Genomic DNA, 19,660 nt, shown 5'->3' with positions numbered 1-19,660 from the left:
AGAAGAGCCACAGCCCTGGCCACGGCTCCTGTGCTAGCGCAGGCCCGTAGCCCAGGCCACAGCACGCTGCCGGCGCAGAGACATCCGAGGTCGGCGGGTTTCCGATGGGTCGCTTCCTACTGCTGAAGGGCTGCAGCCAGGACCGGTGCTCACAGATAAATCTTGGGACAGAGCTTCCTTTGCACTCAAATGCAGCAATGCTCAGCTTTGGCCCCTTTTCCTTCTTGCTGAGATTTTTAAAGCAAGCAGATGAAGAAGCTTGGCTGGACTGCTGCTGCACTTGCGCCCACCAGCCCCCTGGCATTAGTGATTTGGAGGAACTGGGAGAATGGGGCCCCATCGCGGCTGTTCTGCAACACAACAGAATGTAAGGAAGCTGGATATTATGTCACCTTATGGATCTAAACACTCCCACAGCCCCGCTGCCCGATTCATGAGATCACCGTCTGTCTTGTGCATCCACGCAATGAGACCAGAACCCAGACATGCAACATAAATCCATGTTATTCTTTTCTTACTGCCTAGAGAAGAGAGAAAGGACACATCAATAAGTAAGTTCACAGGTAGTTTCAATGAACAGTATAATTGGTATTATGCTGTTAAGCTCTTTAAAAAACATTTTCAGATCCATTTATCCAACAATTGAGTGGTAACATAAAGGCCACGTAACAGCAGCAGCAAGATCTGCTGGGTGACACCGGGGCCGGCCCTAGCGCTGCTGCCCACAGGCAGCACCCCAGCAGGGCAGGTGTCTCCCCGTTACTGCGGGGGTGCTCGTGTGGCCGCAGCCTTCGCTCCCAGTGTCACACAGCCACGCTGCTGCTTTTGGAGCCCTCAGGGCGTCTGCAGCAGGTGCACCGTCTTCAGTTATCTGTAAGTGCATAAAAACCTATTTAATGAAGCTGAGAGAGCAATGCAGCCCCCCTTTTTAATCATCTGAGCAGAGCTCTGGAACGCTCCCAGTGAAAAAAAAAAAAAAAAAGAGGACGGGAAAAGCAATACTGCCTTAGAGAGCACAGAGGAGGATTTCAGAAAAAGGATTGAAACCACAAATGCAGGTTTTACAGTGTGTTTATTTTTCCAATACCACAAGGGACATACATGAGCAGGCCCCCCCCGGAGGGCTCTGCAAACCAGACCAGTTCAATCTGTACGCTACAGTGGCCCCAAAGGAGGCAGAGCCAGACCCCCCAGCTCCACTCCCTATCTTTGGTAAGCAGGTTTCACACCTCTGCTCTGCCTTCGCCGACACCGCCGTTCTGCTCATCCCGGGGCACACATGCACACGGGCGTTGGTCTCATTCCCACACCATGAGGCTGTCAGATGCATTAAGGCTAAACCATTTCAGAGACTAAACTTGTTGCATCCCTCAGGCTTGCATCTCAAACAGGGACTTGTACGGTTAAAAAAAAAAAAAAGTGCATGGTTAAGGGAGGAAGGATAGAGCTAGAAAAGGGATGAGAAGAAAAAATAAACTCCCTACAATTCTTGCTACTGTCTGCTTAAATAAACCAGCTGACTTCTCCCCCCCACTGAAGCAATTTACTCTTTGATTAGTCACTGCTCCAGAGAAGGAGAGCGTCACTCTTTTTATCTCAATCTACGGATGCACAAGGACATTCACCTTCTTGCAACGTAGCTATAGCCATTCTCTAGGAGATCAGTTACAGCAACAACCAGCAATAGCTTAGAAGAGCGACCAGCAAAGTACGCTCGACTCAGCAAATCCCATCAGGTCATCCTTGAGTCTGCATGTCACCGTCTACCTGCACAACACAGCACGGACACCCGGGCAGAGAGGGAGGCTGTCAGAACCGAGACACCTTTGTGTGTTGAGCCTCACGTTAGGCAAGACAGAATACAGTGGCTCTGACTACAGATGCAGATTAATAACTAACACCACTTTAATGCAATACTGCTGTAGAGCCTGAAAATCCAAGGAAAAAAAAAAAAAAAGAACCCTTTATGTTCTATGTACATTACATCCATTTACAGAGTTGGCCAGTACTGTGTACAACATATAAATACATGATCAAACAGATGCATAGAGGATACTTACAGGAGGCAAATAATTCACTTTATACATCCAAGAATGAAAATATTAAAAAAAAGGAAAAAACACCGCTTTAAATGTTAGATGGTCGCCACACAGATGCACAGCTAGACACTTGCAACTGGTCAGATGCTGTCGTGTTAAGGTCCTCGCCGCAGGGCTGCAACGCAGAGGTTGCTGCCCGCACAAATGAGCTTCTAGGAACCTCCAACGTTTTACACTAGTTTATGGCAAGTCAGCCCAAAGCACCAGTCACATCAGCTGGTCCAAGAGTTCAGCCAGGCACACAGTTCCCTGGGCCACACGTCTTCCTGCCGACCAGCAGAAGGCATTCAGTTGGCACCTGCCACTTTTTTTTTTTTTCCTCTTCTTGCATCCTCCAAGTTGGCTCTGTCCCGTGTACAGTTAGCTGCGTACGGCTCCACAGCCACCTGCAGAGCGCTTTACTGGGCACCATGTTCTGCTGTAGCATCCAAAGAGCGTACGGAACTGTCACCTGCAGAGCAGCTCTTCGCTTACACTGTACAGCGGTACTTCCCACACAAACCAAGAACGGAGATGGCAGAAGGGGAGAGTGGAAGACTGTAGGGCCTCACCTAGCGCAGCCCTGAAATGGAAAACACCCTGTTCCAGTTCCTTTGGATGTAAAGATTTCCTCGACAGAGGGTCCACGGATTGCCACAGCAAACTGCCTCTCCCTCAGGTGTTAGCCTCGGCACATGTACCAGAGCACGGTCAGTATTTCCACGATAGCACTAAGCAGAAGGATGGCTCCAGTGGGGCGCAGCCCGGACGGTGGAGTGTAACCGTGAGCAAGAAAGGGTTTTGCACTGTAGCTTTTAGTGGGAAGGCAAGTCAACTTTCCTCACCAAAACAAAGTGTAATAGCATTTCTACTATAAACAGAATAGTATTTTGTGTACAGGTTTTAGGATCAGTCGTTATCAAAATACACACACTGAATATACAGTTTGTCCCATGGCCATAATTTATTATCTCACCACAAGGCACAATACACAAAGCTTAGAGGGTCCTATACAGTCGTCGTGACAAAACGCCCCACAGCCTTTACACATGATCATGGCTTTAAGGCTGCACGAGCACTTGAACGATATCTCGTCAACACTGCTGCTATCAGCAAACATCTGCACAGAAAGGGACGTATTATGGTTTGCAGCAAAGTTTGCTTTGTGGGTTAGCTGCATCATGCTTCCAGCGAGACTTCTGGGAAAAGCTGGAGTGTTGGATGAATAATTAAAGCTGGTGGAATTGAGCTGCAGCTTAGAAAGCTTCCCATAAAACGCTTGCTTGATATTGAGCTGAGAGGGTATGGAAGAAGGCTCCAAAGGGTGATTGTGTCCTTTTCCTTGTTCCCTCGAAAACTTAAAAAATGGCAAGTCCATAACCAGCGGAACACTTTGCAAATGCTCAGTCAGCTCCACGGGGCTTTGTGCTGCAACCTTCCGGTTCTCCACGTTACTCTTGGCTGGGCTGCCACATGCCAATACATTCTCATTTTTTATTCCTCCCAGGGCATTGGTGTGCTGCTTTGAAGTCCACTCTTCCCTTGCAGCTGGCATTCCTTCTCCTGATGCACAGCTCTTGTTCAGAGGAATCCGTTTGCTGGGGGACATGGTTCCCATGGCTGAAACTTGATCCAAAGCCCTGGAGTGATGCAGTCTAACACTGGGGTTGCAAGGAAAACCAGAACCAAAGAGTTTTTTGCCTTGAACTCCATCATATTTTTTATTGGCCAATGTACCCCCTGTCTGATTTGGAACAAGAGAAGTTACAGTTGGAGATAAAAACCGAGGCTCTGTGGAGGCTTTCACCTTCTCTGGACTGTTATTTGTGATGACACTTGTTAATGGGTTGTGCTGTGGCACCCGCTGGACCTTGGGCAACTCCTTTTGCTCCTCAAAGCTACAGGAAGAACACGTTCTTTCCCGAGGGCCCATATCTTCAGGCTTCTGAGAGGCACTTGCCACATTTGCCAGTTGGTCTTGGCAGCTTGAAGTCAGGCCAACTTTGGAATGTTTTTCCGGAACAGACTGATCCTCTGCATCCTCTGCTCTAGGCAATGCTGCCCCCAACCCACACTTCTCCTGGGGATCTATGGAAGATCTCATTGAGTGGAAGTCATCACTCCTGCTTAGGGCACTCATCTTTATTCCTACATCTGGAGAAGATTCTTTGCCAAAATAGCAACTGCTACCTCTCTCCATTTGCAGCGAGAGGCCTCCTGACTGCTTGTCCAGCAGTGGCTGTGTAACTTCCAGCTGGATGCTGGTGTGAGATACTGGGAGAACTTCTTCCAGTGGAAGGCTCCCCTTAAGCAGCTGCATCACCAAAGGGTTGTTGGTTTCAACAGAGGACACGGGTCGAGCAGAGCCTGTCGGCTGCTCAGTTTTCTGGGGCAATGGTGCACGTGGTCCCCACCTCTGAGATGGAGGTGCACTGCTCATCACTGCAACTGCAGGGAAGTCCACCACACAGGCCAGACTATCTGTTTCCACAGATGATTTTGATCTAATCCTACCACATTTCTCAGTGCTGCTGTGACAGGATGAGTCTTTCCCAGCCATCTCCTTACAGTTGACACTCCTGAAGCATATATCCATCTCTAGATTCTCATCAGCTACATCACCTTCAAAATCTGAAGCAGTATCTGTTGTTCCACTGTGCGTACTCTGTATTTCATCATCTCCATTTGTCTTGAACTCTTGAGTCTCCCTCAGTGGCTGACATACATTTTCTGGTTCTGTTCTGGGGCACCTCTCCCTCAGCTGCAGAAGTTTTTCAGAGGTATCTATCCTATTCTGAGAAATAAAGTCATCGTGTAAAGAGGGCTTCACCAGAGACTCTGTATTCTGTTCTTCATTACTTGGTTTGCCATCACTTACTTTCTCTGCCTGCAGGTGTGAAAAGTTACACAGTGCAGGGACTGCTTTCTCCACTCCAGTAGTCACTGTTTTTGAGTTATCACTGTCAACAACACATTTTTCCACAAATGTTTCAGAGCCATTAAATCTAAATCTAGACACCATTTCTGGCTCATGGCATTCTTTACCGCCCGATGACAATTCTGGCAGAAGAGCAGGACGACTGGAGGAATTTTCCTTTATGTCAGAATGATAATCCAGCTGTACGGTGGGAGCACTAACACCTTTGAGTTCTGACACAACCCTGTCTCCCGTAGGACTGATCACAGCTCCCTGCACCTGAGAACATGACAGACCATTTACAGGAGGAACCACACATTTCAGCTTTGTACTTTGCCTCTCCTGTGATGCAACACAAGGTGGGGTTTCGGTCCTTGGGTCACAGAGGAGCTGCTCAGGGCTTTCCTCCTGCCTCTCAGAACTCGCATTGTCTAAGGATGACCCGGTCAAAGCATCACAGAGCTGCCTCCTAGATGAACCATCACCAGGTTGAGCTTCCCCTGAGCTAGCACCTGCAGTGTCACTTCCCTCACTCTTTGAGGATAAGGGGTCTTGTCTTGAAGAGAGGAAGGAATTTGTGTCAGCCTCCTGAGCCGCCACCTCGGAGTTAGCATTTTCTCCATTCAGATGGAGAGACGACAGTAGTTGTGTTCGTTGTAGATCTGACGAACGCTTTCCATGAGTTCTCTTTGATCTCCTGTGCTCTGTATGGCTGCTGGATTCTCCTCCGCCACCTCCTTCATCAGTGCTTCTCCCTCCACCTGGGCCGCCCCCACCTCCAATGGCAGCTGTAGCAGCTTCTCGCTGGGCTCGGGCTTGCAAAGCACGGGCTTTAATGTCTGCGAGTGTTCTGGCTCCAGTCCTGCCCCGGCTGGAGGGCTCCGTGTTGGGGATGATCCTGGGGCATATCTGGTAAGTGGGCTGACCTTTAACCACCCAGGGTGGTTTAATACGTGAAAGTTGAATCTGAAAGAAAGGGAAAAGGAATTAGTTCTAACACTTGACCGTTTTCAGACAGTGAAATGCATTTTATTAGCACCTGTTCATCACAGTTCTTCTCACAAGAATTCAACGAAAATTTAAAATTCCAACTCAAAAACTGACTTTGGCAGAGAAGTAGCATGCTCCCCGTAGCCTCTGCTTATGTGCTCTGTCATGTGATATATAAAGTTCACTTAATATTAACATTGTTTTAGCAGAGCCAGTAGACAAATACGAAATGAGTGATTCATGTTCTGGTCTTCAGCACTCAAAACAGTCTTTACATCAGGATGATTACCCTGAAGCTAACAAGATGGATAACTCTGGTGAAAATGGGAGAAGTCAGAAGGAATACTAAGATTCTCAGTTCCTTTCCTTTTGGGCAGAAACTACATGGGATAAAGAATATGATTTGAAGGTCTCTTTTGCAACAAGTCAGCTAGTTTCAGGAAAAGTGATTTCTGTATCCACAGAAATGCAACTAACAGAGTAAGTCAAGGTTATCCTGTCCTCTTGTGCAAAGACCTTGGAATGACTTTTCATTCTTTGCCTGTCTAAATAAGATAGGAAGTAAAAACTGTGGTAATCAGAGCCACTTAGCCAGCTCTACCAAGGAAACCCTTCCATTTCTTCTCTTAAGATGAGAACACTTGACATTTTAATAATGTTTTGATGCTACTGAGCATGACAGCCCTAAGATACCAAGCAGTTATAATTCTCTTTCCTACCCGGATGGGTGGGACTTTTGGCTCCTCTTTAGTAGGCTGTGGCTTTTCTGGGTGAACACTTTCAATTGTGTTACGAAAGGACTGACGATCTTCAAGCCGGGGCTTCTTTTCGGGGAAGGATGCAGAGGCAGCCTCCTCAAAGCATTTCCTCTTCTGGTCCTTGGAATCCCGAGCAGGGCTCTCCTGGGGCAAACTGGGAATTCTGTTTGCAGCTGCCAGTGACAGATCTTCCGATTTACTGTGTAATTTGGAAGTCTCTGGAGAGAGGTGCAACTCTGAACACTCTGGCTTCAGTACTGCAGCCGAAGGGCTCGTCAGATCGTCTTTCTTCAGGTCTGTCTCAGGCTTTGCCTCTTTATGAAGAGAGGAATCCGGTCCCACAGAAGCAGTCTCTTTGGAAGCCTCAGTTTGTTCAGGTTCACGCAATTTGTACAGGCTCCTCCTGGCTCTGCATCGCAGGTCAGCCCGGGAGCGTTTCTTGAAGTGCCCATCTCTCTGCCGTGTAGAAGGACTGCGTGGCAGTCTTGCTTCTCCCTTAACAGACAGTCCTGTCCTGTTCTCAGCATCTTCTTGCACTGAATTCTGCTCCTGGGATTCTTCTTGGGTCAAGCCCAACCTACAAGGCAAACATAAAAACTAGCAAAAACCTAAAGCCCATCCTAATTTAAGCATTTCATCTTTTACTTACAGCTCTGCTGTCACCACTATGCATAGTAACATACAGATTACAAAGCAGAGACTCACCAAAACCTCATCAAGTCAGTCTGCAATGAGATAACCTATACATTTGCTATCCCACATTACTATCACAGGGAATGAGAAAAATCAGAAAATGTAAAGATTTGTGATGGAAAATTAGTAATATTGACTTGTCTTGGAAACAAAATATACCGGCTACAAAATTCTGCTGTGATCCAGCCAATTCCACTAAGGATTTCCCTGGAGCAACAGTCTGACCTGCATTTTTTTTAAATGAGTTTATGCTGCATCTTCTCAGGTATCCACAAGCAGAAACACACTCTGCCACCTGCACAAACACAGATAAAACAGGATACATCAGGTAAAATTTCTCACTTTTGTCCATAGTAGTCCTCAAAGAACTTCTCTTTCCATTGCTCCACTCTCTTTTCCTTTTCCATCTCCTGCCGAATTCGAACTTGCATCTCATGGGTGAATTCACCTACATGGAAGGAAGAGACTGAAATGCAGTTCCAAACAGACCTAATTCTGCAAATGCAACCTTCTGTGCTTTAACAGTTCAGTAGCTATATGCACGAAGGACAGATTTTCTGTTGTCACCCTGCTCTCCACCCTACTATGGATCCACATGCTGCCTGCAACTCCTTAAGGACAATGGTCACACAGCCTCAAGCAAGCCTGAAAAGAGAGTCATGTTTTACCAGACACAGGCCACCATTTAAGGAAAGGTAAGTCTGGCACTACTTTACACCTCCACCACTGCATTTGGAGGGTCCCATGGCACCAAAGGAAAACACATCTTTGATTTTAAAAAGGAAAAAAAGAAAAAGGAAAAAAGCTTGGGGCAACATTGCCAGACTCCCTGCAAAGCTGGACTAAATTCCCCTTCATTAACTGTAAAAGAAAACAAAAAAGCTCCCATGAGTATCTATTCTCCAACCATTTGGGAAAGCAAACCTACTCACCATCAGCTAGTCGTTCTCTCCAGCTCTGTGCAGCATGGGTGAAGAACTCATTATTCAGAGCACTGCCACTGAGACGCATCAGCCCATCAGCCCCAACCTAATGGGACAAAGAAAACATTTGCTGCAGCTGTTTGCAACCAAGAGGCGATGCAGTGAATGGAAAACACCCAAAGGCTGCACCCTCATACCTGTCTATCAACTTCTGGAAGGAGGTAAAGAAGCTGCTGCTGAAAGTGTGACGGGAGCGCATTAAAGGTTCTGGAGTTTATCAGAGCTCGCAGGTTTGTATTGACAAGAATGGAACCAGGTGTTTCAAAGTCAATATCCTCACCCCTGTTTCGTTTCATTTGCCCTGTGGTTTAGGGACAGGCAAATAATATAAACATTGTTGTATAAAAGTATTTCAGCATTATGGACAAGAAATTCATGTCAAACTACTACAGCAAAAGGAGCAAGATATATGAGAAAAAACTGTAGTATTCCAGTATGAAGAAAGACTCTCAAACACACTAATAGATGTGCATCTGCAATTTTGATATAAGGTCACACTTCTGTCACATGCAGGTACAATTCTAGATGCTGCTCTTCAGTGTAGGCAAATTTTTAAACAACTGTCTCACTAACGTTCGAGGAGGAAGGTCCGGCTTGCAAACCTTAAAATCATCATAGGCCTTCTGAAGGAAGAGAACTGTGGTGTTCTGTCAGATATACAGAGACTTCAACATTGTATGCTTTTATGGCCAATTACTCTTCTAACTTTAACTAGAAGCACCTACCAGCTGTGGGCTTTCGGATACCTCTCAGAAGCTGCGGAGGATCCCTGTTTATTTCTGTTCTACTACGCAAGGTGGCTTTGCACAGGGCCAAAGAGCTGCTGCTGCTGCTGGATGTGCTACTGCTCTCCCCATCAGCGTGCCTTCCCGTGAAGCCTAAAAGCAAAACAGTTTCATAAAAATAGGCAAAACACAGCAGAAGCCCAACTTGGAGAGTGGCTTAACATACAAGAATTATCTGCTAATAACAGATCCACTCTTACAGAGTAGTGCCCAGTTACCAACTATTTTGATGGAGTTAGCCATATACACAACTCTCCACAGTCACATGCATTCTCACCAAGTGTTAAAGAAGTCCTCAGGCAAAGTTATAGGTAACTAGGGACAACTGATTAAAAGCTAGTGATGCAGTCATCAGAAAACCACCACAACAAAAGCAATGCTCACCGGAGGCAGACTCCATGTGTGCCCCATTTACTTTCAGTGGTGTTAAGACGACGCGTGGCAGCATTACACCAGTCTTTTTCTTCTGTTTGGTTGTCTGCAGTCCAGAAAGAAACCAAAAAACAAAGCAAAGGAACAAAGACATTATGGAGAGGTAAAATAAGCTTCTAAGCAGCATGTTTCCCAGTTGAAGAAACTACCTAGCTCCCTAGGTAAATATTCAGGTGCCATTACATTTATGAATAGCAGAAAATTCAAAATTACCGCCTTGTATATGATCCCTCCCCATGCTGCAAACTCTCTACCTAAGGAGACAGACCCCTAACTCTGAGGCACCTGTGCACAACTGGTCCCTGTCATGCTCACCCAACTATCATGTAGTAATGAAAGCTCCTCTCTAAGAAGCTTCATGCTTCCCATTAGTCCCACTTTTTCCTACCTGGGAGGCAGTTCTGTAGCTCTCCCGGGTAGTAGTGTGTCCCTTGCTCTGAGATTCAGTGGAACACGAGGCATTAGAGGAGGTTTCGTCAAGAGACACTGAAAGAGATGGGCACTCAGTCAGACACAGAAGTAGATCCTATAGTTTAAGATTAATGTCATTAGACACTTACCATCATTATCACCACTCACAGTGCTTGCTTCATTGGACTCGCAACTTTCTGCATCTGCTGTATCCTCCAGCTCCTCCCCTTCTGGCACCGACAGATTCCGAGACCACTGCAAGGCGTCCTTCTAAATGGGCAAACAGAACTAGGATGGCCACAGTCCTCCCTCCCAACCACTATGGCTTAAACCAATGGGAGCAGACGGTTTAGTGGATATAGTTTTTAAGCTTAATTTTTTTCATCTTCCCCATTTTAATCCTTGATGCAGAAAGATATTTTAAAGTGTATTTGGGGTCATAGTGGAACAGAAGTCATCTAAACTATTAGCACACTTTACAGACACCTCCTAGATGAGTAACTCAAACATACCCAAAATATGTAAGGTTAATAATTCGCCACAATTTTCTGCAAGCAAGCAGTTTATATTAAAGAGAAGTATCTTATTCTCATTATGAAAGAATGGGTAGCGTTAGAGTAGCCAAATACTAAGACAGTAAGCTTAGGAGATGTATTTACTACTTGTATAATCAAAGTCATTTCAGTGTCATCTATTTTCAGCAAAATATGGCAATTCAACAAAATTCTCTGACAGCAGAAAAAAGACACAAATGAAATAGCTGGGATACGTGTTGTCTATCAAACTGATATTTATCAGGGAAACTAACAGGACAAAACAGTGCAAAAGAAAAGCCTAAAACCAGAAATATTTTCAACATTTAAGATTACTGGGACAACAGACTAAAAATAAAAAACATTCCAGAGAGACCTCGAGATCTGAGGAAAATGGTGATGCTAAAAATACACAGCATACAGTGGAGCACAAAACAAACAACCAGAAGAATGAATATACATTTTCCTATCAAGATTTTACTTGTAGCTACAAGCACTCCCACCAATCTAATTTATTGGTTGGCTGTGTTTCCTTGTGGCTGGTAGAAAAGAAGTGAATGGGGCTGTTTCGATAAGTGGCCACCCGAGTTGGACACCATCCTAACAGGATTTACCTTGCTTGCATAATTCAAGAAATAAAAGGAATTTTTGAAAGGAGTTTATCAAATATGACTGAGTATATCTGAAAGGTACAAGTTCTAATGAAATAATGAATTCCAGACGCTCTTTCACATGACCATCTCACAGGCAGCACATTCAGTGGTGCTCAGTGACAGTTTAACGCTCAGCGATGCATAACAAGCAGAACTTGCACCTCGGCCCTCAGCTGAGAGCCGGAACTCAGCATTTACCTTGAGCGTGAAAAGGCTGATGCGTCCAGGCAGTTTGTAAAAGAGTCCATCACCTCCCCTTGAATTGGAATGGAGCATGGCATTGAGGCAGGCTAGGGGCGAAGTACCACTGAAACAGAAAAAGAAAGAAAAGAGTATGTTTTAAGAAATGGCCTTATCAGGAAAACAGCCTGAAAGATCTGTTTAAATGGGCATCATTTAGCTGACTGAGGGGAACAGAGATGACTCTTATTAACTCTATGGGATGGGCACTTCAGTCAGAACAGTATTACTGTTTTCCGTTTTGACCTGTACATCAGCCTCAACACATCCCAGTCAAGCAACTGGCAAAAACCAGGAAGTGTTATGCCAAATTTAAAGTTTCTTTCAGCCATTTTTAGATGTTTCTAACTTTTATTACCTGTTTTCTCCCTTTATCTGCTTGAAACTTTCAGAGTTGGATTGATTTTACAAAAAACCTGGATTTATTCGGCAGTGGAAAGACAAACAAAACCAGCATAAATTGTACATATACGTTTCTGGAACATATTTCCTAGCGTGTCACAGACAAAACTGCACTAGCAGAGTTAGATATAAAAGGTCTGATGCACTAATTTGTGTCAAATCCTACGTGACTCCCTGGTTAAAGCAACCATCCTACGCTCACACTGATGGAACTTCTGTGCCACATAATCTCATGTTTTCCAATAAGTCACACATGTGCAGCCAGAAAGTTACCTGGAAGAGACATTAAAGCAGTATCGATTTCATTATTATTAAAAATGAAACTGAAAACTGGATTGAGACAAAACACTTCAGAGAAAATAATTCTCAGATTGAAAACTTAGAACACTTTCTGTTTCCATCCTGAACATGTTTGTTTTTTGGACACTTCTTCACAAGCCTTAGCAACAGACAAAATTACCCTGTATCGCTTTTAGATACTATGAAAAAAATTTCCAGCCTTCTGTCCTGTTAGACAGTGTTTTCCCTTCTGTGTAGAACAGACACTCCAAGCATGCTAACCAGCCACAGAGCACGCTTCCTCAGAATGGCAAAACAAATAGTTTTCCCTGAATTGAGAAAAAAAGCAAACAATTAACACTCTCCTAGGAGCCAGAACTCAATGCTGGGCCCAAGTGTCCTTGTTTGAACATCAGCCGTGCAGGACCACTAATGCCACCCATAAGGAACACAGCCCTCCCAACAGACCAATGTGATCCCCAAACGAGGGAACTCTGGCTCAGTATTGATTCAAAGGGGAAAAACATCTTGAGCCACCAAGCTATTTCCTTCAGGAAATGGAGTTTCAGGAAGAGCTTCTATACAAGTACCAGCAAAGTCCGCTGCATATGTAGCTAGGCAGGATCTCTGCCTTTATTCTGTGAACAATTACGCTCTGGAGAAAACAGTCTTTTCTTAAAGCAGAGAATTAATGACAGGGGAAGGAAAAGCAGATATCCCAAGGGAAAAACATCAACCTTTAAAGGAACAATTTAGCTCCGTGGGATTTAACTTGACAAATGCTCCAAAGTCTGGTCTTTAGTTAGGTACTGTGACAGGTCACTTGTCAAAACTGGGAGAGCACCAAGATAATTTATGTGCATGAAAAGAGACCTGCTACTACCTTTCGCAGAGGACAGCCTATGGACATAGATCTTCAACTATCTGCTTAAGTAAAAGGACTGATGTATGAAAGGTGCAGGGTATTGATTAAAACAAAGCTATATGAAGATCCTCATTAAAAGCCTGTCTGAATTCTACTCAGAGCTGTGAAACCACCACCCATACCCAACCACCGAAGATCTCCTTGGCAAGGATTGCCAGTGGCAGGTGGGCGTTCTAACAGCTCCAGTGTCGATGCAGCAACACACGCCAGCATCGTCCCTCTCCAAACAATGGCAACTCCTACACACAACACCCCTGTATGCATCACCAATTTTCACTATTCAAACCATCCCAGCTGTTTCCTGATTTCAGACACAAATAAGGAGCAGAAACAAGCTAACATTTTAAGTTTTTAGGTCCCAGAAGAAATTAGTTTACCTTCTGTAGCTGGGTAAAGTAGAGGTTCAGGAAATCCAAATGCCACAGTGGAAAACAGTCCACAGAATCAAGGTAAAGGGGAAGCAAGACTAGAAACAGTCCACGCATCTGGATTCCCCAGAAGTCAACCAATGGGCAGCAGCCAAAAGAGACTGCTTTTTCTGTCTCTGGTAGTCAAACTTTCCTTTTTTGCGAGGCAGCACCGACTGAGGCTTTTGGTCTATCACGGTTACCTACTTTCTTCGATCTGCAAGACACTCTTTCTCTTCTACTACTGTCACAGAAACAGATGGAAGCTCACAGGAACTTAACCAAGGAAAACAGTCTCCCACTCCTGTCGTTTCCGTGGCTCCATATCAGGTTCTTTTCCAAATGAAACCCATGTTGAGATGGGCATCTCCTCTGTACAACGTCAAGAGCTACAACAGCTTGAGTTGCACTATCACAGTGCTCAAAAATCTGAGCAGAAGCCCGTACAGTAATACAAAATAAAGACGACTCTTTTTTGAGTATCCTAAAACATAACATCTGCACTAGAAATTAATCATCAGAGGAGACAAAACTTAAACTGTTCTCAAACTAGAGTCACAATAACAGAAACTACTGGGATCTACTTATGAGTGAACCATACAAGTAATTGGGAAGCACAACACGATGCAGGAGTCTGACCTGCAATAGGCATATATTTTATAATAGATGGATGAAGGGGACTCTGTACGTTACCAAAAAGATTGAAGAACAGCTTCCAGTTAGTGTCAAAGAAAAAAAAAAACACCTACAACCTGTATATAAATGTCTATACTGTCATCTGAAATCACCATGCTAGAAAAAGGAAAAAAAGGAAGAAAAGTGGGCTGGGGATGAGACAGAATTGCATGAAGCAACACAGGCTTCATACGCAGGCTCCCCCATGCTCCACACTATGTTTTAGACAAGATCATCAATACTAACCTCATTTCCTTTAGTCCTTCAGCCTCTATGACCTGCAGAATCTGTTTTGGGGTCATAGGAGCATCAGAGTAATTTTCCAGCACCTGAAAAGACAGGAAGACCACATGTCATTACAGAATTTGCTTCTGCATTCACAGAGCTATTCCATAAGCTGCAATCCAGATCCAATAATATGCCTCGGCAAACTTTATTCACCTGCAAAAGACATACACTAAAAATTTCAGGCTACCTCGAGATTAGATCACCGTAAGCATCACAAAAGGCTTATCTCAATCTGGTTCCTAATTAACTGAAATACAAACATGAGGGAGAGAAAAAGCAGCAGAATTTGGCCTTGACCCCACAGCATGAAACCAGTGGAAGCTTTACCACAGACTTCAATATACTTTAGACCGAGTTGCTGCCACATACAACCTTCAAAACTGTACAGTGGTTAGCAACCTTTTACGATGTAAAATGTTATCCCTGCCATATACCTTCCTACCTCTCAATAAAGCATACAGGTTTTTTCTGCTAATAAAAGTGTTACTGTAGATAATTCAATAGCGTACCTTCCTTGGATTACTGCATTCATTTCATCTTCACTCCATCTCAAGAAGGGTACCACGTGTAAGAGTCAGAATTCTTGTCAGAGAAGGACAGAATTCAGAAAACGACAACAACAACAGTAAAGGATGTGGAAAAAGAAATTATGGCTAGAGACACTAATAAGATTTGGACTACTTGCCTTTGAAAGAAAATTAGTAAAACCAGATATTAAAAAGGCAATACAATAAATAACAACTCATCCCTTCATATAATATATGAAGAATAGAATTGCCACTTACATGCAAAAAACTAAAGGCGCTATTATGTATTTTTTTTAAAGCCTGTGGAACTTACTGCTCCAAAATGTCTGGAAGCAAGAACTCAGGGATTCAAAAAGAGGACCGGACATTTCTGTGGATAAGAAGATTACCCACATAAACAGGAAACAATGAGCAAAAATAAGCTGCAGTAGATGTAAACCGCGATGTTTCTTTGGGAACAGATTACCCTACAGCTGCCTAACATGCGCCGTCTCCTGCGCCTTCCATTGAAGCAGACAGCGCTGCTCTCTGAATGCAAAAGACACTGAACTCAACAGACCTCTGGGTCTGACTGAGCAAAAAGACTGCAGTATAGGCACAGGACATGGCCTCAAACATCCAAGAAAAGCAGCAACGGGTATTCACAGGGGAACTTTTCGATTGTAGCTGTGGTCTAAATTCCCCAAGCATAATGGCCACAATGATGCACAATCCTGATTTCATTTGTTACCACACTTTAGAGGAGTCAGCAACACGATGTTCTCTTTCAGTTTGACTTGTGTGAGAAGCTGGTGGAGGAACCCAAATGCCCCATTTATATCAGCAACACCCAGAACTGAGTCACTGCAGCACCATGGCAAGGCACAAAGCCTGCAGTCTGCCTTCTGGAGTAGCAGGAACAGGACATTTGCAAAAAAGATGTCGTGCAAGACACCATTTTCATCTCCATACCATCTCCAACCTCTGCAGGTAAAGAAAAACCCAACCCACGTCACTGTAGTTCTGCACTTCAACTGTGTTTTGCTATAAAAGGCATTTCTTAAATCATATCCACCCAACATGTATTTTTCAGATGCTTGAAGACCATAAGCACCAGTGGTGCTAACCTGGTAGGGGACAGAACTTTGAGAACTACGTAACCTGAGATAAACCACAATGAAAACACAAGGAGTTTAAAGAAAAGATCAAAGAAAGTGATAAGCTATATTCAGAGAGAGTAATAATTTTAATTCAGAGTCAATACAGTTCCATCACACTTTTCCTTCACTAATCAAAAAACCTTCATAGGTTACAACATTTCCATGCCTTCCTCATGAACCGTCATCCCCTCTCACTCAAAGGGAGCAGACAGCTGACAGGGGAAACACAGCACCCCCGAGCTGAGCACAAGATTTACAAAATGGAACATGCCTGTTCTGAAAAATAAGGAAATTCTTCACAGCTTATGAAACCTCTCTCATGCAGCAGACACAGCAAGCAAAAAACACAGCCTAAAACTGAGCATGAATGAGCATTTACATAAAGATAAAAGAATCTATGCTCAGGGGAACAATTTCCAATCAACAGCTATATTAAGTGTACAGACTGCTTAGTGGAAGAATTGGGGAAGAGAAGACCCTGAAGCTTTGGCCACCACAGTCCAACCTCTAGCACTGGACCCCCATCCCTCCCCAACTCGACACTGCTCGTGCCACGTCAACCTTCCATCAGGGCTTTACAACTTAAACGTTAGATACCCCTTACCCCCCAAAAGATCCACACACCCCCCTTTATAATATTAGTAGCCAAGGGTTCCTATGTCCCTAATTATGGAAGTTTATATCACTCCCCCAGTTGATTTACTAGACATCTAGCTCTTGCAGCACTTGTTGAATAGTCCTATGGCTCTGGGTGTTCAAATGAATCTTTAAAGGCTTATTTCATGGAACATGCATAGCATTAGCTCTGTAGGAGCAGCAACACTGAAAAGCACTTTTGCCTATGATTCTCAGAAACATCGAGAGGAATACAAAATACAATAGTCCGCGTCAGAAAAGAAAATTAAAAGCATTTTGACGGGGAGCATGTGTAAGACTAGTGTTAAATAAAGATCTATTTTTAGTGGATTTACAATCAGTCCTGCAAGCTGGAAGTGCAGCTACACAACTGTAGGTCTCTCTAAGTGGATAATCTAGTATGAGATGGTTCTATTTCTGGTTCATCAATGGCTCTAAGATGCTGTTGAGGATTAGACATCTCATGCACCCACTGTGTCTGAGGTTCTGGACAAAAGACAGACAAGAGGAACTGTGTTTGTGAAGAGATCCTTTCCTCATCACACAATGAGGGTGAGGAGACGCATTAGGAGATTAGACAGCTTTAGAGTCACAGTCTCATGTGCTGCTTTGGGCAGCCTATAAATACTGATTTTTTTCACCTGTGGGAGCTCAGGGTACTTGAATGAGGTGACTTTTGTGCAAGGTGACCTAGCACTGGCTCTGCCCTGAGGTCACCTACCAGGAAAGCATCCCTGCCACCTGCAGTGATGGGCGATTGGTGCACAGAACCAGGATCTCGAAGATAAATGCACAATGAAGTACTAGACCACCAGATCCCTGCGGTGAAGTTCTACAGTGGGCAGCTTATGTCCTTTTCCAGTTTTTCAAGCAAAGTCACATGGCTCTAAAATATTATAATTTACACACGAAAGATTATGCAAGTTGCTGGAAGACAGATGCTTGTCCGATTAGCTTTCCTCTTGGCAAGCAGTAAGAAAACACTCTGATCGCCAAACAAATCTTACTCAGAAGGAGCACCAAGACCTATCCTGAACATCCTCAATACCAGGCACGAGTCTCAGCTGGACCCACACATGCTGTTCCTTTTAAATGTTTATGTGCTCCAACACATAACCTGGCCAGGCAAAACCAAAGTAAATGCACACACAAAAGAAAAAACAAGGAAACAAAACACCCTCAAGCCCTGTAAATCCATTTCTACAGATGTCCCTATACTACGCAGCAAGTACACCCATAACCTCAGAAGTCGAGTACTGCTGAGAGGGCTACGGGGAGGAAACTGCAGAGATCCATTCACGTCGGCCGGTCGGATCATCCCTCACCCCAGGTACTGGCACTCCTGTACCTGCACAGATCTGCGTCACCGTGTCATTGAGACAGAGCAGCTCAGAGACAGGGGCCAAAGAGAGCGAAGCTCCTTCTAGCCAGCCGCAGAAGCGGACAGTGGCAGCCATCGGCTCTCTGTGGGGCACGCAATGAGCCTAAACACCTCCAGATTTACCCCTTATGTAAAGCTGCTGACTAGTTCACGGTCACTACCTGAAAGATGCTGAAGTTATTTTCCTTTTTATATTTCCTAGTTTATAAATGGGGTTGAAGACAGATTTGGCTTAAATGCTTTATGCAGGGAAATTACCTTTCTCCTACCTCAATGGTCAAACAGCAGCAGCGTTCTGTTCCAAGAGACCTACACAAACACTATCAAAGCCAACTTGGGTTTGGAAGTTTAAGCCTTCAACAAGCGGATCCGCAAAGACAAAGAGACTAAGACATACCCGCAGCAACACAAAAGTGACAAAACAATGTCTGACTGTGGTGCTGCTAGCCCTGAGGCTCGGTACTGACACTGGCACGGGCAGCCAAATGCATGCTGCTCACACCATCACCGTTTTGGGCACCGTTGGTGCACGGAAGAAACCTGCAGCCTCAGTAATTAAACCAGAAACTTTTTACAGCAACACTGCCTAGGCTTCAGGCCAGGCCTCTCTCCAGAGACTCCGGTTCCTCCCGCTCACCCTTAAGTCATCTGAAAGGAAAAAACCGAACCGTTCTCACCCGGAGAGCGGCCCCAGCCCTGTCCATCCCGGGCTGCAGGCAACAACCCAGGCGGCAACTCCCGAACCGCCACGGCTGCGGGATGGCACCTCCCCGGGAGCCCGCCCCGGCGGGAGGGGGCCAGCGGCCCCGGCACCCCTAGCAGTTCGTCCCACAGCCCCCCTCGGCGGGCCAGGGGCTGCGCTCCCACCGCCTCGGGCCTCCTCCCCACCCCCAGGGACTCTTCTTCCCACACGGCTCAAGAAGGACAACAACCGGGGAGGAGACACCGGCCGCGGGACACGGGGGGCGCCGGCGACACCGCCCCCGCCCCGAGGGAGACCCGGTCCCCGGGTTCGCGCCCTGCTCCCCAGCCTCGCCGCGGGCGGCGCCGCCGGCCCCGTTACTCGAGGAGCGGCCGGGCCCGGCGGCGAGCGGAGCCCCCAGTCGGGGGAGACCCCACGGGGACGGTTGGAGCCCCCGCGCCCCCTCTCCGGGGCCCGCCCCAGGCCCTCCGCGCCGGGCCGGCCGCGCCCGCCGCGCCCCCCCTCCCGGCCCCGCCGCCTCCTCCTCACCAGGCGGGCGGCCTCGGCCCACGTGCGCTCCTTCTTCCTCCGCTGCTTCATCTCCTTCATCCTCCTCCCGCGCGGGGCGGCGGGCACGGACCGTTAGTCGGGCGGGCGGCGCGCGGGCTGGCGGGCGGGCGGGCGGCGGCGGGGGGGGGGGGGGGGGGGCGGGGCGGGCGGGCGGGCGGGCGCGCGGGCGGCGGGTGCGCGGGGCGGGGCGGGTGGGGCACGAGGCGGGGGCGGCTCCGGGCGTTACGGGAGGCGGCGGCGGCGGCGGCTCGGGCCCGACATAACAACGGGGTCAAA

General features: G+C 46.1%; 1 protein-coding gene across 2 annotated transcripts; it reads right to left on the bottom strand.

Annotated features, from left to right (window-relative positions):
• Positions 1-1,881: 1,881 nt before the first annotated feature.
• Positions 1,882-19,500, bottom strand: ASXL1 (ASXL transcriptional regulator 1). Of its 2 annotated transcripts, none has more exons than XM_064465569.1 (12): positions 19,364-19,500; positions 14,408-14,490; positions 11,432-11,540; positions 10,197-10,317; positions 10,025-10,122; positions 9,589-9,682; positions 9,145-9,297; positions 8,557-8,720; positions 8,369-8,465; positions 7,779-7,884; positions 6,705-7,320; positions 1,882-5,961 (listed from the first exon to the last, which is right to left on the bottom strand). In XM_064465569.1, the coding sequence occupies exons 1-12, from the start codon at positions 19,421-19,423 to the stop codon at positions 3,046-3,048; spliced, it is 4,617 nt and encodes a 1,538-aa protein (XP_064321639.1). In that variant the 5' UTR covers positions 19,424-19,500; the 3' UTR covers positions 1,882-3,045. The 2 variants fall into 2 exon arrangements, with proteins under 2 accessions (XP_064321639.1, XP_064321640.1); XM_064465570.1 differs by lacking the exon at positions 19,364-19,500 and adding an exon at positions 14,959-15,123.
• Between the last annotated feature and the right edge of the window lie 160 nt (positions 19,501-19,660).

This window comes from Phalacrocorax carbo, chromosome 14 (assembly GCF_963921805.1).
Source record: "Phalacrocorax carbo chromosome 14, bPhaCar2.1, whole genome shotgun sequence".
Lineage (NCBI taxonomy): Eukaryota > Metazoa > Chordata > Aves > Suliformes > Phalacrocoracidae > Phalacrocorax > Phalacrocorax carbo.
This window is presented reverse-complemented; position numbering and strand designations above follow the sequence as displayed.